The sequence below is a fragment of the Lepidochelys kempii genome, chromosome 5, assembly GCF_965140285.1.
Source record: "Lepidochelys kempii isolate rLepKem1 chromosome 5, rLepKem1.hap1, whole genome shotgun sequence".
NCBI lineage: Eukaryota > Metazoa > Chordata > Testudines > Cheloniidae > Lepidochelys > Lepidochelys kempii.
In genome coordinates, this window is record NC_136384.1 from 51,152,881 (window position 1) to 51,170,360 (window position 17,480).

General features: G+C 41.3%; 2 protein-coding genes across 4 annotated transcripts in view; one reads left to right on the forward strand and one right to left on the reverse strand.

The window, feature by feature from the left end:
* Window positions 1-1,192: 1,192 nt before the first annotated feature.
* MARVELD2 (MARVEL domain containing 2) lies at window positions 1,193-16,242 on the reverse strand. 3 transcript variants are annotated; one of them, XM_073344341.2, is made up of 7 exons: window positions 15,957-16,242; window positions 14,017-15,189; window positions 10,536-10,568; window positions 8,062-8,195; window positions 7,269-7,440; window positions 6,764-6,814; window positions 1,193-4,773 (listed from the first exon to the last, which is right to left on the reverse strand). In XM_073344341.2, the coding sequence occupies exons 1-7, from the start codon at window positions 16,020-16,022 to the stop codon at window positions 4,657-4,659; spliced, it is 1,746 nt and encodes a 581-aa protein (XP_073200442.1). In that variant the 5' UTR covers window positions 16,023-16,242; the 3' UTR covers window positions 1,193-4,656. The 3 variants fall into 3 exon arrangements, with proteins under 3 accessions (XP_073200442.1, XP_073200444.1, XP_073200443.1); XM_073344343.2 differs by lacking the exon at window positions 15,957-16,242 and adding an exon at window positions 15,773-15,912; XM_073344342.2 differs by lacking the exon at window positions 10,536-10,568 and having other exon boundaries at window positions 15,957-16,239.
* The window catches only part of AK6 (adenylate kinase 6), a 35,694-nt gene continuing 34,178 nt past the window's right edge, over window positions 15,965-17,480 (forward strand). The window contains exon 1 of the mRNA XM_073344346.2: window positions 15,965-16,049. The gene's annotated coding sequence lies outside the window, so the exon portion shown is untranslated. The remainder of the gene's footprint in view (window positions 16,050-17,480) is intronic.

Genomic DNA, 17,480 nt, shown 5'->3' on the forward strand with positions numbered 1-17,480 from the left:
CTGTCCCTATAAAATCAGGACATCTGGCCACCCTAGCTGCCCCACTGCACTGTTTTAAGTGTGGACAAGCCCTGAGTGAACAAAGAGACTCTGCTACCTTCATATCCTAGCAGTAAACCCTGCCAAAACACACTGATAGCACAAATTGCTATTGCTACTGCTAAGCTATATCTCATGCATGGGTAAAGAACTTCAAACCTGTAAAGCTGACATAAGGCCCACATTCAGATTAAACAAAAATAAAATTTTCATAACTACTTCACATGAGAGTTCATACTTAAGCATTCGTTAAAGGAATAGACTTCAGTTATTTTCACCATCTACCATAAAGACCATTTTGTAAAACAACACAGGCTTCTAAATAAATAGCTGCTAAGAGGAGTAAAACACGTAAGTTTCCACTAAATTATGGAAGGGCATGCTTTCTTTACATGTGTCTACTTAACAATTAGTTATGAGCAGAGTTCTTTCACCCAAGCCATGAATCATAGTAAAAGAGCAGATTATTAAAATGAATGGGAACTGGGGAGGGATAGCTCAGTGGTTTGACCATTGGCCTGCTAAACCCAGGGTTGTGAGTTCAATCCTTGAGGGGGCCATTTGTGAGTTCAATCCTTGAGGGGGCCATTTAGGGATCTGGGGCAAAAATTGGGGATTGGTCCTGCTTCAAGCAGGGGGTTGGACTAGATGACCTCCTAAGGTCCCTTCCAATCCTAACCTTCTATGAATCTATGAATCTATAACACATGATACGTCTAACAGTGTGAGCAATCTATTACATATAGTGCACCCTGAGTTCTAGTTTATCACTGTAATGTAGTTGCACCATTGTCCTAAAGAATTTCTCCTACATCTCAGGCCTTTCTTTCTTTCTTTCTTTCTTTCTCATATCATGTTTTGATAAAGAACTCAGGTAATTCCTAGATCTTTTTCCCCAAGAGTAATTATATGAAAAGCAGCATATCAGGTGTGCAAAACTGCTCATGCAGCAGATTTATCTGTAATTTAAAACTAACATCAGAATAATTGCCCCATGACACAAACCTTAAGTACATTCTGTAAATACTGGAATTAGAATTGTACTGGACTGTATGGTCCAGAAAGTGGTAAGAATCATTTATGAAATGCAGCTTTTTCATCCTGATATTAACACAGTGGCGTTATACCAATAAAAACCAGCAGGATCAGGATCTTATTAAAGGGGAAAAGGCAAAATACCACATTTATTGTGAATACAGAAAGAATCATGGTAAGCAGTTATAGCTATAAACACTCCATTCAATTTCATATTTATTCACACATTCATTCATACACACACACATACACACACAGGTTCTGCAAGGTTATCATCATAGTTACCAGCCTTAGAGTTGCTCATGCCAAGCTACTGGCCAGGTGGCCTGGACATGAGGAGGGAGCAGGGCCTTGTCAGATGCTCATCTGATGCTCCTGGAAGTTGGTTTGCAGAATCAGACCCCAAAGTTCTCACTTTCTAGAGTCCATTTTTATAGGAGTTTTTTCCTATGTCAGTCTATGGGAATTGCTTCATCATGCTGTTGCTGAATCCATCAGCAGATAGCACATTCCTGACAGCTCCGTGCTGCTAGATGTTATCTTGTTCTTTGGTTCTCCCATTCTTGAGGCTGTTGGGTGGATTCCAGTCTGCCCTCCGAGGGTCCTCTGGTTATTTCCACTTGACGCCTTCTTCAGCGGAGGGACATTGGATTCTTAGGCTGGCACCTCCCTGATCATTCAGTTATTATCCACACCAAGCATCCATCCACATACATCCTCTATCTCTATTTTAATCACAATTGTTAATACAACAAAAGGGCGGGGAGTCTCTGGGTGCTGTTTCTGTTGTTACAGAGTATTGCTTTGAGTCTCTCTCTCTGTGAATTGCTTTGAGAACAGACTCTGTCTTAGAATGTACTAACGCAATTAGCAGCTTGCAAGTTTCACACATAGAGGGAGAGAAACAGTACCAAAAACCAAGAGACCTCTTAATTAGTAATACTCTAGAATTTAAACTATGGGGAATCAAACTTATTTGTGATTTTATACAGAACTTCTTTAATATGATCCAACAATGGAAATAGAACTTTGCCATATATACACAAGCAGCACAAGTTCTCTTATAGAAGGGAGGAAATCATGCAGCAGTCGTGGATTACTTTTACATTAACATTGAAAGACAACAACAGTTAAAATCCAGACAGCGTCTGCACCTGGGGGTGTGCCTGAGAGATGCAAAGTTATAATATTGAATGGTCACTACCCAGACTCAGGGAGCTTACGAGACTGGTGACCATCCACAAGAAACAGAACAGACCCAGATTGTGACAAGTGAAACTTTCTACATACTAGAGAATATAAACATGTGAAAGTTAAATGTGTGTGTGTAAATTCCAGAGCCATGTTTCATAGTTAAAGCCTCATGTTTTTAACTGAAAAACACCACAAAATAAAATGAAAAACAAAACAAAATAGAACAAAAAATCTCACCCCAAACCAGTGGCATCTATCCTGTGGGACCAAAATTTGAGAGTGGCACTGTGACCCCGTACGCAAGCACCCAAAGCAGGCAGCCAGGCCCAGACCTGTGGGACCGGAGCCGCCACTGCAGCACAAGTGTGGAGTGGGTTCACTCTGCAACCCCCCTCCAGTGGCCCCAACCCCTGAGAGCAGGGCCTGGCAACCTATTCCCCAAGGGACAAAACAAAGACACCACCACATTCCCCAAAAATAAAACAAAATATTATATTTAAAAAAAAGAAACTTCACAGGCTCAATTCATAGTACCCCAAAAATGTTAAATCTAGCTCATATGAACCTTCTGATAAGTATTTTATAGATTTACTGGTTATTTGGATGGGCACACATTTTAAGACCAGCTGTTAAAACTAACAAGAGATTACCTACAATATACCTAGAAACACACACGTATGTTTGGTAAAAAAACTTAGGTTTACAGTTTAAATTCTCAGCTGTCAGAACCTGAGTTTAGGTTCTTGAACTAACATTCATTTGGTCATGTGGCATGTACGTTTTTATTCCTGGTTATCTTTTTAAGTGTGTAGCATAATAAAGCTCTCAAATATATGGGATAAGCAATGTGACCAGTTTATAGCATGCTGAAAAGTCAATGATCCCAATTTCATATCTTGAGTACTGAAACCCATCACTGATATTACAGTGACATAATTCTTTTCACTTTAAGTGTTCCCCATTTCTTTTAAAAAAAGGGGGGGGGAGCTAGAAGTGGCTTTGAGTTACAGACACTTGCAGTGCTTTAGAACAGCGGTGTAAGGTCACATGGAAACACCACAGCCTTACACTAGAAGCTGTGAACATACCTCTCCTCTACACTTGGAAAGCTACCATAGTTAATAACTGATGATAGCTTAGCGATATAATCCCTTCTAAACTGAGACCAAGCATGGAAAGTTTCAGAAAAAAGACTAACAAAAGCCATGATGTAATCCTAACAAAAGCAATTGGTTCCAAGTACTTATAGCAAGTATTATGTTTTGGACATTTAAATAACATATTTCAAAATGAAATGTCCAGTGACATATTGGTTCTAGAAAACTGTTCAGTGAAGAAGCTAATACCGATGAGAAAATGACTAACAATTTTAGTGTATTTTAATTAGTAAAAAAAAGTTCATACAAAGATAAAATTCATATAAGATGACATTGTTTGCATAAGTTTGTAAGTATTTACAACTGTGATACGAAACAGATTTACAAATTCAGACCACATTGTAAGGTTTAGTATAAAGGTACGCTAAATCTCTGGAGGCTTGTGTCTCACCAGTGAAAAACATTTCACTTGGATTTACATCAGATGCTTATGGTTTATGTACCATAACTTTTTTGGGAGGTTTTATACTGAGAATTAAGTTTAAAATTTACTATGTACATTCGACTCCTAGTGTTTACAATTACCTGCATCAGCTACTCTCTCCAGTTTTCTCAAAACAAGAAAGTCATGTTCCTCTGGGTGTTCTCTTCCCTTAATTTAACACATGCAGTTCTACCTATGTCACGAAGGGGAGGTTTGTAGAGAGTGCTAGTTCCATAGCGGCAGTTTTTTCCAGTACCATACGTAAAGCCCTATGCAGATACAAAATTTGTATCTGCATCTGATCCACAAACATGGTCTGCAGATATGAAGTGGATATCTGCAGATTTGCAGGGCTCTAACTATACAGGAAATACACCAAGTCATTATCTGAGGTTGTTACAGCACTACTGCACAGGTTCTTGACTAGATCTAGAAGAACCAGATCTGGTGGAAAGGGTGCACACATGGAAAGAGAGAGACAAAAGAAAGGGAGAACAGATGAGTAAAAATAACCATACCTATGACTGCATAAAAAGGGACAGACTTAGGCATTTATCTATTAATAAAACATACAATTAGTGTAGATTCCATAAAACAGCTTGTTAACTTATTTGTTATATTGCATTTAAAATATGATTCTGTGCAAAATTGGTTCGAAATGCACAAGATTTAAAGAGACTACATATCGGCATTGATTGAGGAAGCAATCAGTTTCACATTAGGAAGTTGATAATTTTGAAGATAAATATTTAAAAATCATTTCTCTTTCAATATACTAAGCAGCTTCCACATAAAGTTAGAGTGATACTATGGCTGTGTGTTCCAATTCATAACTTTATCGTAGTCCTGAATTCTTTGTTTTATGTGAGAAAGTTTGTTCTTTAGATAGTCACAACGTTCCCTTTTCTCCAGAAATGTAGGATCCTGCAAGAAATATACAAGCAAACGAACAACTCATATTAATACAATGTATCTTTCAGTTTTCTCCAAGAACAATCAATAATGTAGTTGGCTGAGGACAGCACATATGCATATGGATACATGCCTTCCAAACACATGCTGTTCTTTCCTGAACATAATTTCTTCTACCTGCCCTTTTCCTGCTTTCTTGGTGGGTGGAAAACGGGCTGTGGTTTTGATATATTTTAGCCATTTAGTAAAGTAATGCAATTTTATTTGTTGTGCTGCCCTGTTTCAGTTATATATTTGTGTTCTGATGGTTTGTATCTGGTGATCTTTAACAAAAAAAAATGAATGTACAAAACAAATGACACAACAGACTAATATGAACCGTCAATTTGCATTGAATAAAAAAACCAAAAAGGTACAAATCACGAGATTATATTGCCAAGATTTTACTGGAATGCAAGTAATTACACACACCCCTACCTAACCTACTTAATAGCAATAAAATAGAACCCCTTCTGGATTCCAGCAATAGTTATTCTGCAACTAATATATAGTCCACCCCCCCACCCCCCAAAAAAGAGTTGATTAAAAAGAAAATGAGAGACTTCCTTTCAAGATTAAGCATATGTACCTTGTTGTTTTTAATCACTTACAAGGAATGTTGGCTTTTTGTTGCATGTGTGGATGGAAAATGGATTGGTTCCAAAAAAATAACTGAACAATGTTAGCAAGCCTTCTCAAGGCAAGACATTAATATATGGGACCTACCGTCAAACAGAAAAACATCTTAGCCAAAGAACATCAACGGTTTCTTTTGAAATCTAGTTTATCTATTTAGAGCTATCACAAGATGCAACCAACATGAAATTGTAATGAGTTGGACAACAAACTTTACCTGCTTTCTCAAGTCTCCAGCGTTTTATGTGACAGGTACACTGAACACCGTAACATGCAAAGGCTGGGCATGCCCTTAACTAATAGATCGTGCCTGCCGTTCAAGCTGCTTTTGTCTACTTACATCAGTGGTGGGCAACCTGCGTCCAGTCAGGGTAATCCGCTGGCGGGCCACGAGACAGCGTTTACGTTGACCATCCACTGGCACAGCCGCCCGCAGCTCCCAATGGCCGTGAACTGGGAGCTGCGGGTGGCTGTGCCTGTGGACCGTCAATGTAAACACTGTCTCACGGCCCGCCAGCAGAGTGGTTGCCCACCACTGACTTACATCCTCTTAACCACCCATTGGATGATCATTGCAAACCAGCGGCATAGCCAGGACGGGACACTTGGGTGGGCCCCAACTTCAGGTGGGTGGGCAACAAAAGGGGGTGGAGGAAGGAGGACATGAGGGTTCGGGGCCGCCTCGTCCCCACCTCCAGCCGGCCTTGCGGCGGGCGATGGACGCTCTGGCCAGAGGCCCCTGAGCCCTAGGTGTGCACTGGAAATGGCCCAACCTGATGATCACTTTAGATAAGCTATTACCAGCAGGACAGTGGGGTGGGAGGAGGTATTGTTTCATATTCTCTGTGTATATATAAAGTCTGCTGCAGTTTCCACGGTATGCATCCGATGAAGTGAGCTGTAGCTCACGAAAGCTCATGCTCAAATAAATTGGTTAGTCTCTAAGGTGCCACAAGTACTCCTTTTCTTTTTGCGTTCTCCAGTGGTAACAGTTCCCATCTACACTGCCCCAAACTGGGCCTGGCTCCCCCAATGGCAGGCCTACCCTTTTGGAGGGTTCCTCTGCTGCTGGTGGGCTGCCTGCTCACTCACCTGCCCTCCTCCCATTGGCAGATTAGCCACTGGGCCAAGGGGGTGTGCCCAGGTGGGGCCCAGAAAAATGGGAGCTCCCGTGACCCTACCCACTCTGCCTCCCCGCAGTGCTCCTGCCAGGAAGTGGGATGGGGTGCTGGGGCTGGGCCTGGATGCTAAGTGGGTGGGCCATGGCCCACCATGCCTATGCCCCTGTTGCAAACTAGTATTAAAACGTAAATCTGAAAATACTCACATTCTTCTTCTTTTTGTATTCTTGCAGAACTTTTGAAATTCTGTCATGTTCCTATTAAAACAAAATGGTGAAGCATTTTAAAAACCTTATGTTTGTTGTTAGTGTTCTCCCATAAGTTCTACCCAGACTTGTCAAATGTGTGAACTGAGATATAGCTTAGTTTTTGTTTTCATTGAAAACATTAGTTTGAATTTGTCAACACTAACAACTAAAATTAGTCAAAACTTTCAATTAAGATGGAAACTAACTGAAAACAACTAAAATAAAAATAGATGAAAATATGGGTCAAAGCTAGTTATGAAGTGTTTCACTATTTCTTTAATATGAAGATAATAGGTTTTCAGGAGATCAAATCCATCCTGTTTGTTCATCTTTAGCATTATCAGGTCTCTCTCTTCCCATAGGCAGTCTAGCTGTTTAAGATTGTGCTCAATTCTCAAAAACAAATTAGTTTAGCTTTGCGATTAATTTTTTTAAAAACACACGCATCTAATTATCTACTTACTAGCATGTTTACAGGGTGAAGGGACAGCTTGCTCACCAATACATCCAAATCATCAAATTTTTTTAGGACCACCTGAACTTCAGCAGAGAGCTCTTTATATTCAGCAAACTGATCATTAAACACAGCTTTATAGCGATCTCGCTCATCGTCTGTCTGAATTGCTGGGTATTTCCTATAAGAAAAACGATTATTAGTGCTGGAGTTTTGACTTTCCAAAAAAGCTGTAAATGTGGCTTTTTGAGCACATGCAAACTTCAGCAGGTTATACGCAAGACTTTGAAATCTGAGTTAAGTGTTATGCAAATTAACATTATTTGAAACATGTCCTTATGGACCTATGGCGTTTCATTAGCTTGCAAAGACTATTACTTTCTGTGAATTTTACTCATTTCTAAATTTCCTTTGCTAAGGTTTGATTCTGATTTTGTCAGTCAGACTGTTTAACAAGTATTGCAGGTTCTAGAAAAGTTCAAAGAAATGCCTGTACATTTATTCTCTCAGTTATTTTTGTATCACTGTATGTCCTTTCCTCATCCCCTTGGTAAATATTCTGTTAGATATTTTAATTATTTAATCTATTACAAAATTTTGATTTTTTAAAGTATGCATTTATATTAAATATGTACATACTACGTCCACAGGCCATCATTCTCTTATTTAAAATTCATGTCTAAGAAACTGGAGACCAATAGAGTATGAAGCATGAAAAAGTGGTTAGATACTAAAATAAGCCAATAGAAAAAATACCACCTCTTTGATGAAACAAACAATGGAAAATTTCAAAAACACTCACGCTAAGTAGTCTGGCATCACTATAGGCTTAGGAATGTACCCTGATGGTATGTGGCCATTAAGTAGTTCAGGTTTCATTTCCACCGATTTAAATTGTCTGTAATTGACCTCCCTTGGTCTGTCTTCACTTTCATACTAATTTTAAAAGTAAAAATGATAAACATAAAAAAACACAAAATAATTGTTAGTGTGGAGTTAAAGTTGCAGGTATTAAACGGTTTCCTATGCCTTCCTGAATGCAACTGTAATATCAGAGACAAAAACAAAGCATGAGTTAGAAAACTGGAAAATGTAAAGTGGGTGAATATCTTTTATTGGACCAACCCACCTTGCCTCTCTAATATACTGTGACCAACATGGCTACACCACCACGGGATATAGAAATATAAAGTGAGATTTCTCACACAACACAACCACCTTAAATCTGCCCCAGTAGTGACACCAGTTCCTTAATACAGCATTCCTCTGGGGGCTTGGGAATACTGTATTAGTCTTGTGTGACTTGAATGAAGTACTGGAAAGTTTAAGGAAGTCCCCTAAGGTATTACTAGACTAATTGTGATTGTGCAACAAGAAAACTATGAAGAAAGGTAGCTCAGTGGCTCTAATTTAATCTCTGTCAATCAGCAAAATTTTTTCCCGTTCCCTGAGGGTCCTGCTGGAGTGTAGGAATAAGAATCCTTATTTGGTGTTGTGGTGGGCACAGAGAAAAGGGTAGTTTCTGTTAGGCAGGAGAAAGTCACGGTGAAGTTCCCAGTTTTTATGGGGGCAGAGTTAAGGTTGTGTGGGAAGTATTGCCTTGGGAGCATCAGTACCATTGGAGCCCCTGCACAGGAAGTGCTGTGGGCACTGGTGTCTAAGGCAGAGCTTCTCTGGGCATAAACATCTGCCTCAGTGCAAAAAGCGTTCTGGCTGCACCAAGAGATACTGCCTTTGCTGGCGCACAGTTAGAGGTGTGTCTCCAGAACGATACTGTGGGCTTTGGGGCTTCTCCAGAGAGATCCAGGAGCCCTGGATTCGATTACTGAGCACACACAGTTACCCAAAATCACTGGCTTCTCTTTTCTGGGCACACAAGAGGGGAAAATCCAGACGTCTCAGTGTGGAACTATCTGAAGTATGAGCTTAAGTTCAGACATGCTGGAGAATAGCAGAGTTTCTCTCCTTATTCAACCACTTGCTCAGAGGCTCTGCCTCATCTGAGGAAAGACCGCTCAATATCCTTGACTTTAAATTCCCAAGATTCCAACACTTGGCAAAGCTTCGCTGATGACTACACAAGGCATTTGGTGGTAAAACTGCCCGACTCTTACTAAACTGGTTTAGTTTAAACTGCTAAACTAGGGGTTTGAGCAGAGAAGGCACAGTAGTCTTGGTTAACTCAGGTTTCAGCCTGAAGGATTTACCCTTCAAAGTGCTCCGGGTTAGCCTTTTCTCTCTGGGGTGCCTCAATAACGGTTTGGAGGCACTTCCCACACCTTTTTGCTCATCAGATGACATGTGCAGATATATCCTGCATATCATGGTTGCAGGGCCGTCCCTAGCTATTTTGGTGACATACACAGCCCCCTTGGGCCTTGGGGGGGCTGTGTGGGGCCCCAGGCCTCCTTCGGGGGGCGGGCTGGCCACTTCCTGCGGGAACTGGAGTGACCCTGCTCCGCTCCCCTGGCTCCCAGCCGCGTGGCCAGCAAGTGCTGGGGGGGCAGTTCCCTCCTCCCCACAAGTCTGGCCCTCAGGCCAAAAAGTTTGTCCACCCCTGTCCTACAACGTGGCCAAGATGTGAAGACACCGAACTTTCTTTCTTCCTCACTGTCATACTTGCCAAAACACCAAGGGGGAGGAGAATGGGTCAAGTCCTGACCTGTCAAGGGAGGCACCAGAACAACAAGAGAAATGTGTGCCAAGAAGTACTGAACCCAAGCATATTCAAAAAAGTAGCAGACCAAGCACCGATACAAACCGTCTTAAGTCTGTTGAAAACAAGAAACTGACACACAGACAAAAAGGCACCACAGGTGCACCAAAACACTTGAGGCAAAGAATTAGAATTTAGAGCTCTGAACCAGATCCAGCTGGAAAACAAGGCTGAAACCAAGAAAGGCCACTTGATGAGCATCACTAAGCTCTAGAGGAGAGCTGGAACAATGGGTGCTGCTCATTCCTGCAGGGAGTTCCTTTGTTTACCATGGTCAAGGAAGTTAACCACAATATTCAGAAGGCAATGTTGATATACTCCAAAGGGGGTATTGCTTGAGTTCTACCTGACCACGACTTCCCTCAGGACCAGAAAAGATTGAGAAATAGTGGCGTTCCACCGGTCTTGTGTTAAGGAGCTAAGACTTAATGCGAGAATCTGACACAGAGATTAACTTATTCTGGTCAGCACTTTGGAAAACTTTACCTCTTTCCATCCTATAATAATATCAGTCAGAAAATTAGGAGAGAGACACAGGAGAGAAGAAATTTGATTCTTACCATCCTTTTTGGTAAAAAAGATTGTGTTTTCATCTAAAAAAAAAAGGAGACAGTTTATTGCTTAACGAAGGTTTGAATCACACATGTATTCTGCAAAAGCACAAACCTTTAATATCCTAAACCCCATAAAAGTCATAGGACACAGGGTATTTGTGATCAATTAATGTTTAAATATGAATAAATCTATTATTTTCAGGAAAGCTGTGTGTGGCAGTATGATGTCATTAGTTTTAAAGAAAATTTGAAAGAGAAGCCAGTAATTCAAAAAATATTGTAACAATTTAGACCAGTTTATTTGGAGCATTTTATAAGAAGATTCCAGGATTGTCACTCTGCAGCCCAGGATGTCTGCTGAGTCACTGAGAAGTGATAGAAACGGTTGCAAGAATGGCTGACAGGTTGTTTTTTTTGTTCAACACCAGGTTGAACCATCAATGAGATTCAGTTTACCACCATCCAGTTTAGTTCTGAGCCATTTTTGGCATTTATTTAAAAACAACACCACACACACAACTTTAAGAATTACACCCGTGGGACAGCATAGGCTTTCAGTTACTTCAATCTCCTCCCGACCATTTTTGTTACTCTCTTATATTTTGTCTGATATTAACCCATGAACTCTTTGGGGGCAGTAATCATTCTTTTTTTAAAATCTGTTTTGGGAAAATAACTCAGCCCTCAACAATTTTCCATCATACTCAGCTCAGTCAAACCAACCACTATAAAAATAATCTATTTAGGAATATTTTCAAGTAAATAGAGTAGAAGAATGTTGGACGGTGGGTGGGAATAAATTGATCATTTTATATATAAACTTCAGTAAAACTTATTTTTTCAGATTTTTATAATATAAAATTAATCTTCTAACAAGAATATTGTGAGAATGATACAGCTACTCATTTAATTTAAAATTAGGACACGTCATGAGTAAAACTGTGTCTTTTAAGGAGAATTTTACAAAGGAAAAATTAAAGTTTGAAATTAGAAAGTGGAGGAAATCCACTGTTCTTCCTCTCTAGTGAGAGAAGGAAAATCAAAAACTGAATCCTATTTAGGTGTGGCTCAAGTATATCCTCTGAATTTTGTGGAATGTGATATTTTAGTCATTTTTAATAAAATGTGAGTTTCAATTTGATCATGCTTTGCACAACCCACTTGGAATGCTTTAGCTGATAAAGCAAAAATAAAACAAATTTTCTGTTATCATCCACCAGATAGGAGATTAAGCAATTAATAATAAAGGATGTTCCTAATATGTTGCGAATCCATTTGCAAAATAGTTGAAACAGAGTACAAGTGATTCTGCAGTCTTATATTTAGAGCCCCTACAACATAATTTGTACTGAACTCTATCAAAGTTACAGCATGATGCTTTATAGCATATTTGTAGGCTGCATAATGACAATATATATTTCATTTCAGTGGATTTTTTTTCCTTTTAAGCCTTAAGCCACTCCACCTATGCCCAACATTGCTAAAACAACTAGAATTATGATTTTTTGACCATGGTAAATCAAGAATTATGATTTTTTTTAATACAAGAGCTACAAGGCATACAAACAGTGTAAATATGCTAATGAGAAAGGGCTTGCAGGAACAGACCTGAAAACTGATTTAGAATTTAAGGACTAATGCATTAAAGTTTTTTTTGTTTCACACAGGATATCCAGACCATAGGAAACCAGTAAAAAGCAGCACTCAGTTATCTAGCTTTCTGTATTTAAAAAATTGCCAACCTTTCTTACTCTAAATATCAGAGAAACATCATTACATCATGACAGGTTTCAGAGTAGCAGCCGTATTAGTCTGTATTCACAAAAAGAAAAGGAGGACTTGCGGCGCCTTAGAGACTAACAAATTTATCTGAGCATAAGCTTTTGTGAGCTACAGCTCACTTCATCACTCACATCCGATGAAGTGAGCTGTAGCTCACGAAAGCTTATGCTCAAATAAATTTGTTAGTCTCTAAGGCGCCACAAGTCCTTTTCTTTTTATCATTACATAAGTGACAAATACTTAGGCTTGGCTTTGGCTTCTCAGATCCAAGAACACAGTGTTGAATTAGTAGTGTGAGGAAAGCTGAAAATGCATAGATATGTCAGGAGTGGTGGTCTGGTATTTCGCACACTTCACAAAATCAGTTTCTAATATCCTTAGAGTAGCTCTGACAAACTTCTAAATTGAAAGTTCGGTCTTCAAAGGCTCATTTGCTTTAAGGCCTCCTACTAAAGTGTTAAAGTAAGTCAGTTTATACTATATTCTTCCCTATCTTTTTTTCAGAAGAGAGTATGTACTAAGAAGCAGTTGACCAGCTGACTTAGGGAAAGTACTTCAATATTTTCCATGTGACTGCATGACCCAAGGTCTGCTGAAATCAATGGAAAGACTACCACTGACTTCAATGGATGCTGGATCAGGTGCTTTGCTAGTGCCTTTCTGTGACCACCCCTGTATTCAAACCCTACACACTACTGTAATAATTGTGCAAAACCACCCCTTTGAATTGTGGGGGCTGGCGGGAAAGGGTGTGACCTAGAATTTAGTCAGCCATGTTGTTGGAAATGTGGAAAAGACTTTACTTTGAACCAAGTCTAGCTTGTTAAATTTCAGCTACTAGGAAGCATTTTATCTTTATTTCTCTTGTAACTATTTCTGACTTTAATACATTATACTCACTTAAAATCGTTCTATTTGTAGTAAAATAAACTTGTTTTATTATTCATCTAAACTAATTCAGTGCTGTGTTTAAACTGAACCGTTTGGTAACTCCGGTTAAAGTAGCAAACTGTTCCATGTTGACTCTTTACAGGGGCAATGGACCTTTACTATCTGAAAATTCAGGACTGGAAATGTATTGGGATCACCTGCAAATAATAACTAAGGCCAGAGTGTGACTGGATGCTGCTGACAGGCTGCTGGGGTCTGAGCTGATGGACCAGAGCTGCAGCTACACAAACACACTCAGAGTGTGACCTGCAGGCTGTTTGTGAGTTGCTCTAGCTGAGAACGACAGCAGCAAAGCATTGTGAGGCACCCAAGATTACAGAGCAGGCAGTGCTTCATTTGTGCCAGGGCGGCTCGTTGCACCTTTGGGTTTGGCAGTACATAGCCCTGGCACCTCTGGGGTTGCTGCATCGTTATGAAAGTAAAAAAAAAAAAAATTGCTTGGGCCCCAGCACCTCTTTCATTACAAATTAAGCACTGAGGGCAGGTAGTGACAACCCCTCACTGGTCTGAAATGCACCTTGCAATGTGACACTTTCCTTTAGGGAGCTCAGAATATTACAAAAGTGGGTAAATATTCCTGTTGTATAGTTGGGAAAACTAGTACCAAGATGACGTGCCTAATGTAACAGTTAGCCCAAGGCACAATGATAACTGGAACCCAATGTTTACTACTTAATCCCACCTTGCAACGTGCACTCTAAATGCACACAAGAAAATTGATGCAATCAGTTTGATCTGATAGTTTTTGACTTACCTCTTGTTCCATTAATTCTCTATGCCTCCTTGCTCCTTCATGTCTCCATAGCTTTAGGCAAACGACTGTACTAATAAGATAGACAATCACTGTGACAAACAAAAAGATCATTGCTGCTGTCTGTCCCCCTTCTATGCGGCAAAATGATGCATTCATTGGTGTTTTAAATAATTGGTAATAACAGAGTCCACCTCGGTTAGCATCATTCACATAGACTATCGCAGCAGCCATATACAGAATGAATAATGCAACATTAATTCCAAATTCAGTTAAAGGCCACCAATTCGAGTCCAGAAGAATAGTTCGATAGTACATTGACATGCCAAGCACTAGAAGCGCTATGGTCACTAACCAAGCCAAGCCTGCTACAACAAGTATAAAAGGGGTTTTGGGGCCACTATAATAATAGCCTCCATATATACTGTTTGCTGTAAAACCATACGGCTGTGAGTATCCAAACATGTTGTACCATTCATTATCTTTGTGTATATAGGCTGTGACACAAGCAAAGACAGCTGCACCTAAAAGCAGCTCTACAACACACAGAATTCTGAGTAAACCTGCCCATGATTTCATGTAGGAGTATCTCAAATTATAAGCTTCCACTTTCTCACTATAAGTTAGAGCCATTTGAGTATGTCGTTCTAGGGAGGGATAAAGATCTTGGGTAAGCATGGCTTCAGCTTCTTTTCCTGAATTATAGCTTCCACCTGACCCTCCATATGGGTCTTTATAAGAACTAGCAGCTGACTTGTGGTTTTGCTGTACTGGAGACGCTGGTGGAGAACACTCAACTCCACCAGAAGTGTATTTTATATCTGATGCTGGCTTATCCAATTCTGGATTATTTCTTCTCCCTTTGAAGAAGTTCTTCCAGGAGTCTGGAATGAAGCGCCTGACTGGTTTGAGATCAGAGGGTTCTTCTTGATCACTTGGGTACAATTCAGGGCCGAGAGGTGGTTGCAGTGGGAGAGGTGGTGCTGGCAAGGCATCCACACTCAGTAGCAGTTCAGCATTTTGTGAACTTTGAGGCAGACTTGCTGTATCTTCCAAAAAAGAGGAATCCACGTATACTTCATCATATTGTGTAGCTCTGCCATGCTCCCTCGATCTGTGCTGCGACAACGCACTTCTGGAAGACATTTGTGATTCGATCTCCTGTTCTAGGAACACCTAGATAATTGTATGAATATTTATAAGTTATCCCCTTCCCACTTCATGTGCGGTTCCTATAAACATCATTGAAGAAACTGTTAAATACCAACAACGGGCTCAGCACTGAACAAGCCAAAAATAAAAACTATTCCTCGACAGACTTACAACCCCACCAAAACTGGGGCATTCTTCAAAGAAAGGCCAACACTTTAGAAAAAAAAATAAACCCATTCCCCCTGGAAACAATCATGCTTCATATTTTATCCTCTAGCGTTACAGCGAAGGTAACGCAGAGAAACCAACAATGACCGCAGCAGCCATTTCACGTTGACAATGCAAGGTCTAAGAGCGAAGCGTGGGGAAGTGTTTAATTGCCTATAAACTAAACTCCAAGGATTTTATACCGAGCCCGTCCCAATCAAGTGACGCGCAGAGACCCACGAGGCACTTCTCTGGCCGCTGTTTCACCGAGTCCCAGGAGCAGGGGGTCTTGGGCCCCGATTCTGCAAGGGGATCTGCAGAGAGCCGGCTCCTCCGCCCCTGCACAGCCCTTGTCCTCCTCGCCTCTCCCCCCGGCCAGACAAAGGGCCGCCCCGCTCACCGCGAGCCTCCGCGTCCCGCCAGCGACTTCTCAGCTCCGCGCACGGCCCCGCCGCACAACGCCCAGCCGCTGTGGGGTGGGGTCGGGCCGGGCCGCTCCGCTTGGATCCGCGGTCGCCTGGGTCGCTCCCGCCCCTCGAGTCAGGCGACCGCCCATCCCCTCCAGCCCCGCCCCGGGAACTCACCTGCCGGCCCCGCCTCCAGCCCGGGCCTCGCGGGCACCTGCGCCCTGCTCGGCCTGGCCCGTCCATGCGCCATTTGCCCTGGGGGCAGAGACGGTAAGTTACGCGGAACGGCAGCGCTCTGCGCCCCCGCCTGCCGGGCTCCCTCTGCAGCGAGAAACCTACGGACCCGTCCTCACGCCAGCCTCCGGCAGTAAATCCCAACTGTTATGGGGCGGGTGAGGCCAGGGAACCTGCCTGAGCCGTGCTTTACCCTGGGCTGCAAACTAAAGTAAAACAAAACTATTTCCCCTTGTTTATTTCCCCTCCTACTGTTCTTGTAAAGTGCTGGAAATGGCCCACCTTGATTATCACTACAAAAGGTCCCCCCGCTGGTAATAGCTCACTTTTCCTGACCACTGGTGTTAACAGTCGGTGTGGTAACACCCATTGTTTTGTGTTCTCTGTGTATATAAAATCTCCCTGCTATATTTTCCACTGTATGCAGCCGATGAAGTGAGCTGTAGCTCCGGAAAGCTTATGCTCTAATAAATTTGTTAATCTCTAAGGTGCCCCAAGTACTACTTTTCTTTCAACTAAACCAAGGCTCCTTTGCGTGGCAGCGAGGTGAAAGAGGCTGAAGGCCATGTAAAGGGGTAGGATGAGGCAGGCCTTGGGAGCGGGGAGAGCTGAGAATGAAGCTTGTGCGGCCCATAACCGCTACTGCCTTGAGCTACAACAAGAGCACACCCCATACCTTCAAGGTACCACAGAGCAAAACCTAAGCACTAGTTACTAGTATCTCATTCCCCTGCCCCTAGAAACATACTGGAGTACTAATGATGTAATAAACTACTGCATTCATGTTCATTAGGAGACTAACAAAAAGATGGTTTCAACGTTGTAATGACTTATAACTTTTCTAAAACATAGAATGATCACTTTCCCTGTGATATCTTTTCTCAATCTTGAAGAACCTGTCTCAAGTTTGCTTACATTCTGAAGAGATACATGTTTCTATTTAAATGGAAAATTAGAAAATTGTCATGTTAACGTACTCAGTCCTGTTTTCCTACTTTTAAGATAAAAAGAGCCAGTGTCTTCCAGCCATAACACTTATAAAGGGCCATAGTGTAGCTGATTTCTGGTTGCTGATTGCCAAATATAGAAAATGAAAGCTTTTAAAGTGAGACCATGGTAAGCCTTTGAACACCATGAGTTAAAACATGCTCTATGGATATGCTCTGTGTTTACTGCTGTAGCTGAAACTTTGCCTTGCGCTGAGTAAACCTGACCTGTCGTCCTGACTCAAGCAGAAGTTCCCCTGAGTATGGAAGATTAGGTAGGGTGACCAGATAGCAACTGTGAAAACACAGGACAGGGGGTGGGGGAATAATAGGTGCCTGTATTAAAAAGTCCCCCAAAACAGGACTGTCTCTTTAAAAATGGGGTATCTGGTCACCCTAGGATTAGGCCACGATTAAGATTAGAGGGATGGCTAGATGAAATTTCAGTATAAGAACAGATCAAGCAACTCTATTATTTACT

What these genes read in the sequence shown, in the direction of transcription:
- MARVELD2 (XM_073344341.2), bottom strand. Translation starts at nt 16,022, where the DNA reads ATGGACGGGCCAGGCCGAGCAGGGCGCAGGTGCCCGCGAGGCCCGGGC. An exon ending in GTGATGCCAGACTACTTAGC is followed by an intron (nt 7,441 to 8,061) that starts GTGAGTGTTTTT and finishes TTTTTCTTATAG; the next exon opens with GAAATACCCAGCAATTCAGA. An exon ending in AATACAAAAAGAAGAAGAAT is followed by an intron (nt 4,774 to 6,763) that starts GTGAGTATTTTC and finishes TATTTCTTGCAG; the next exon opens with GATCCTACATTTCTGGAGAA.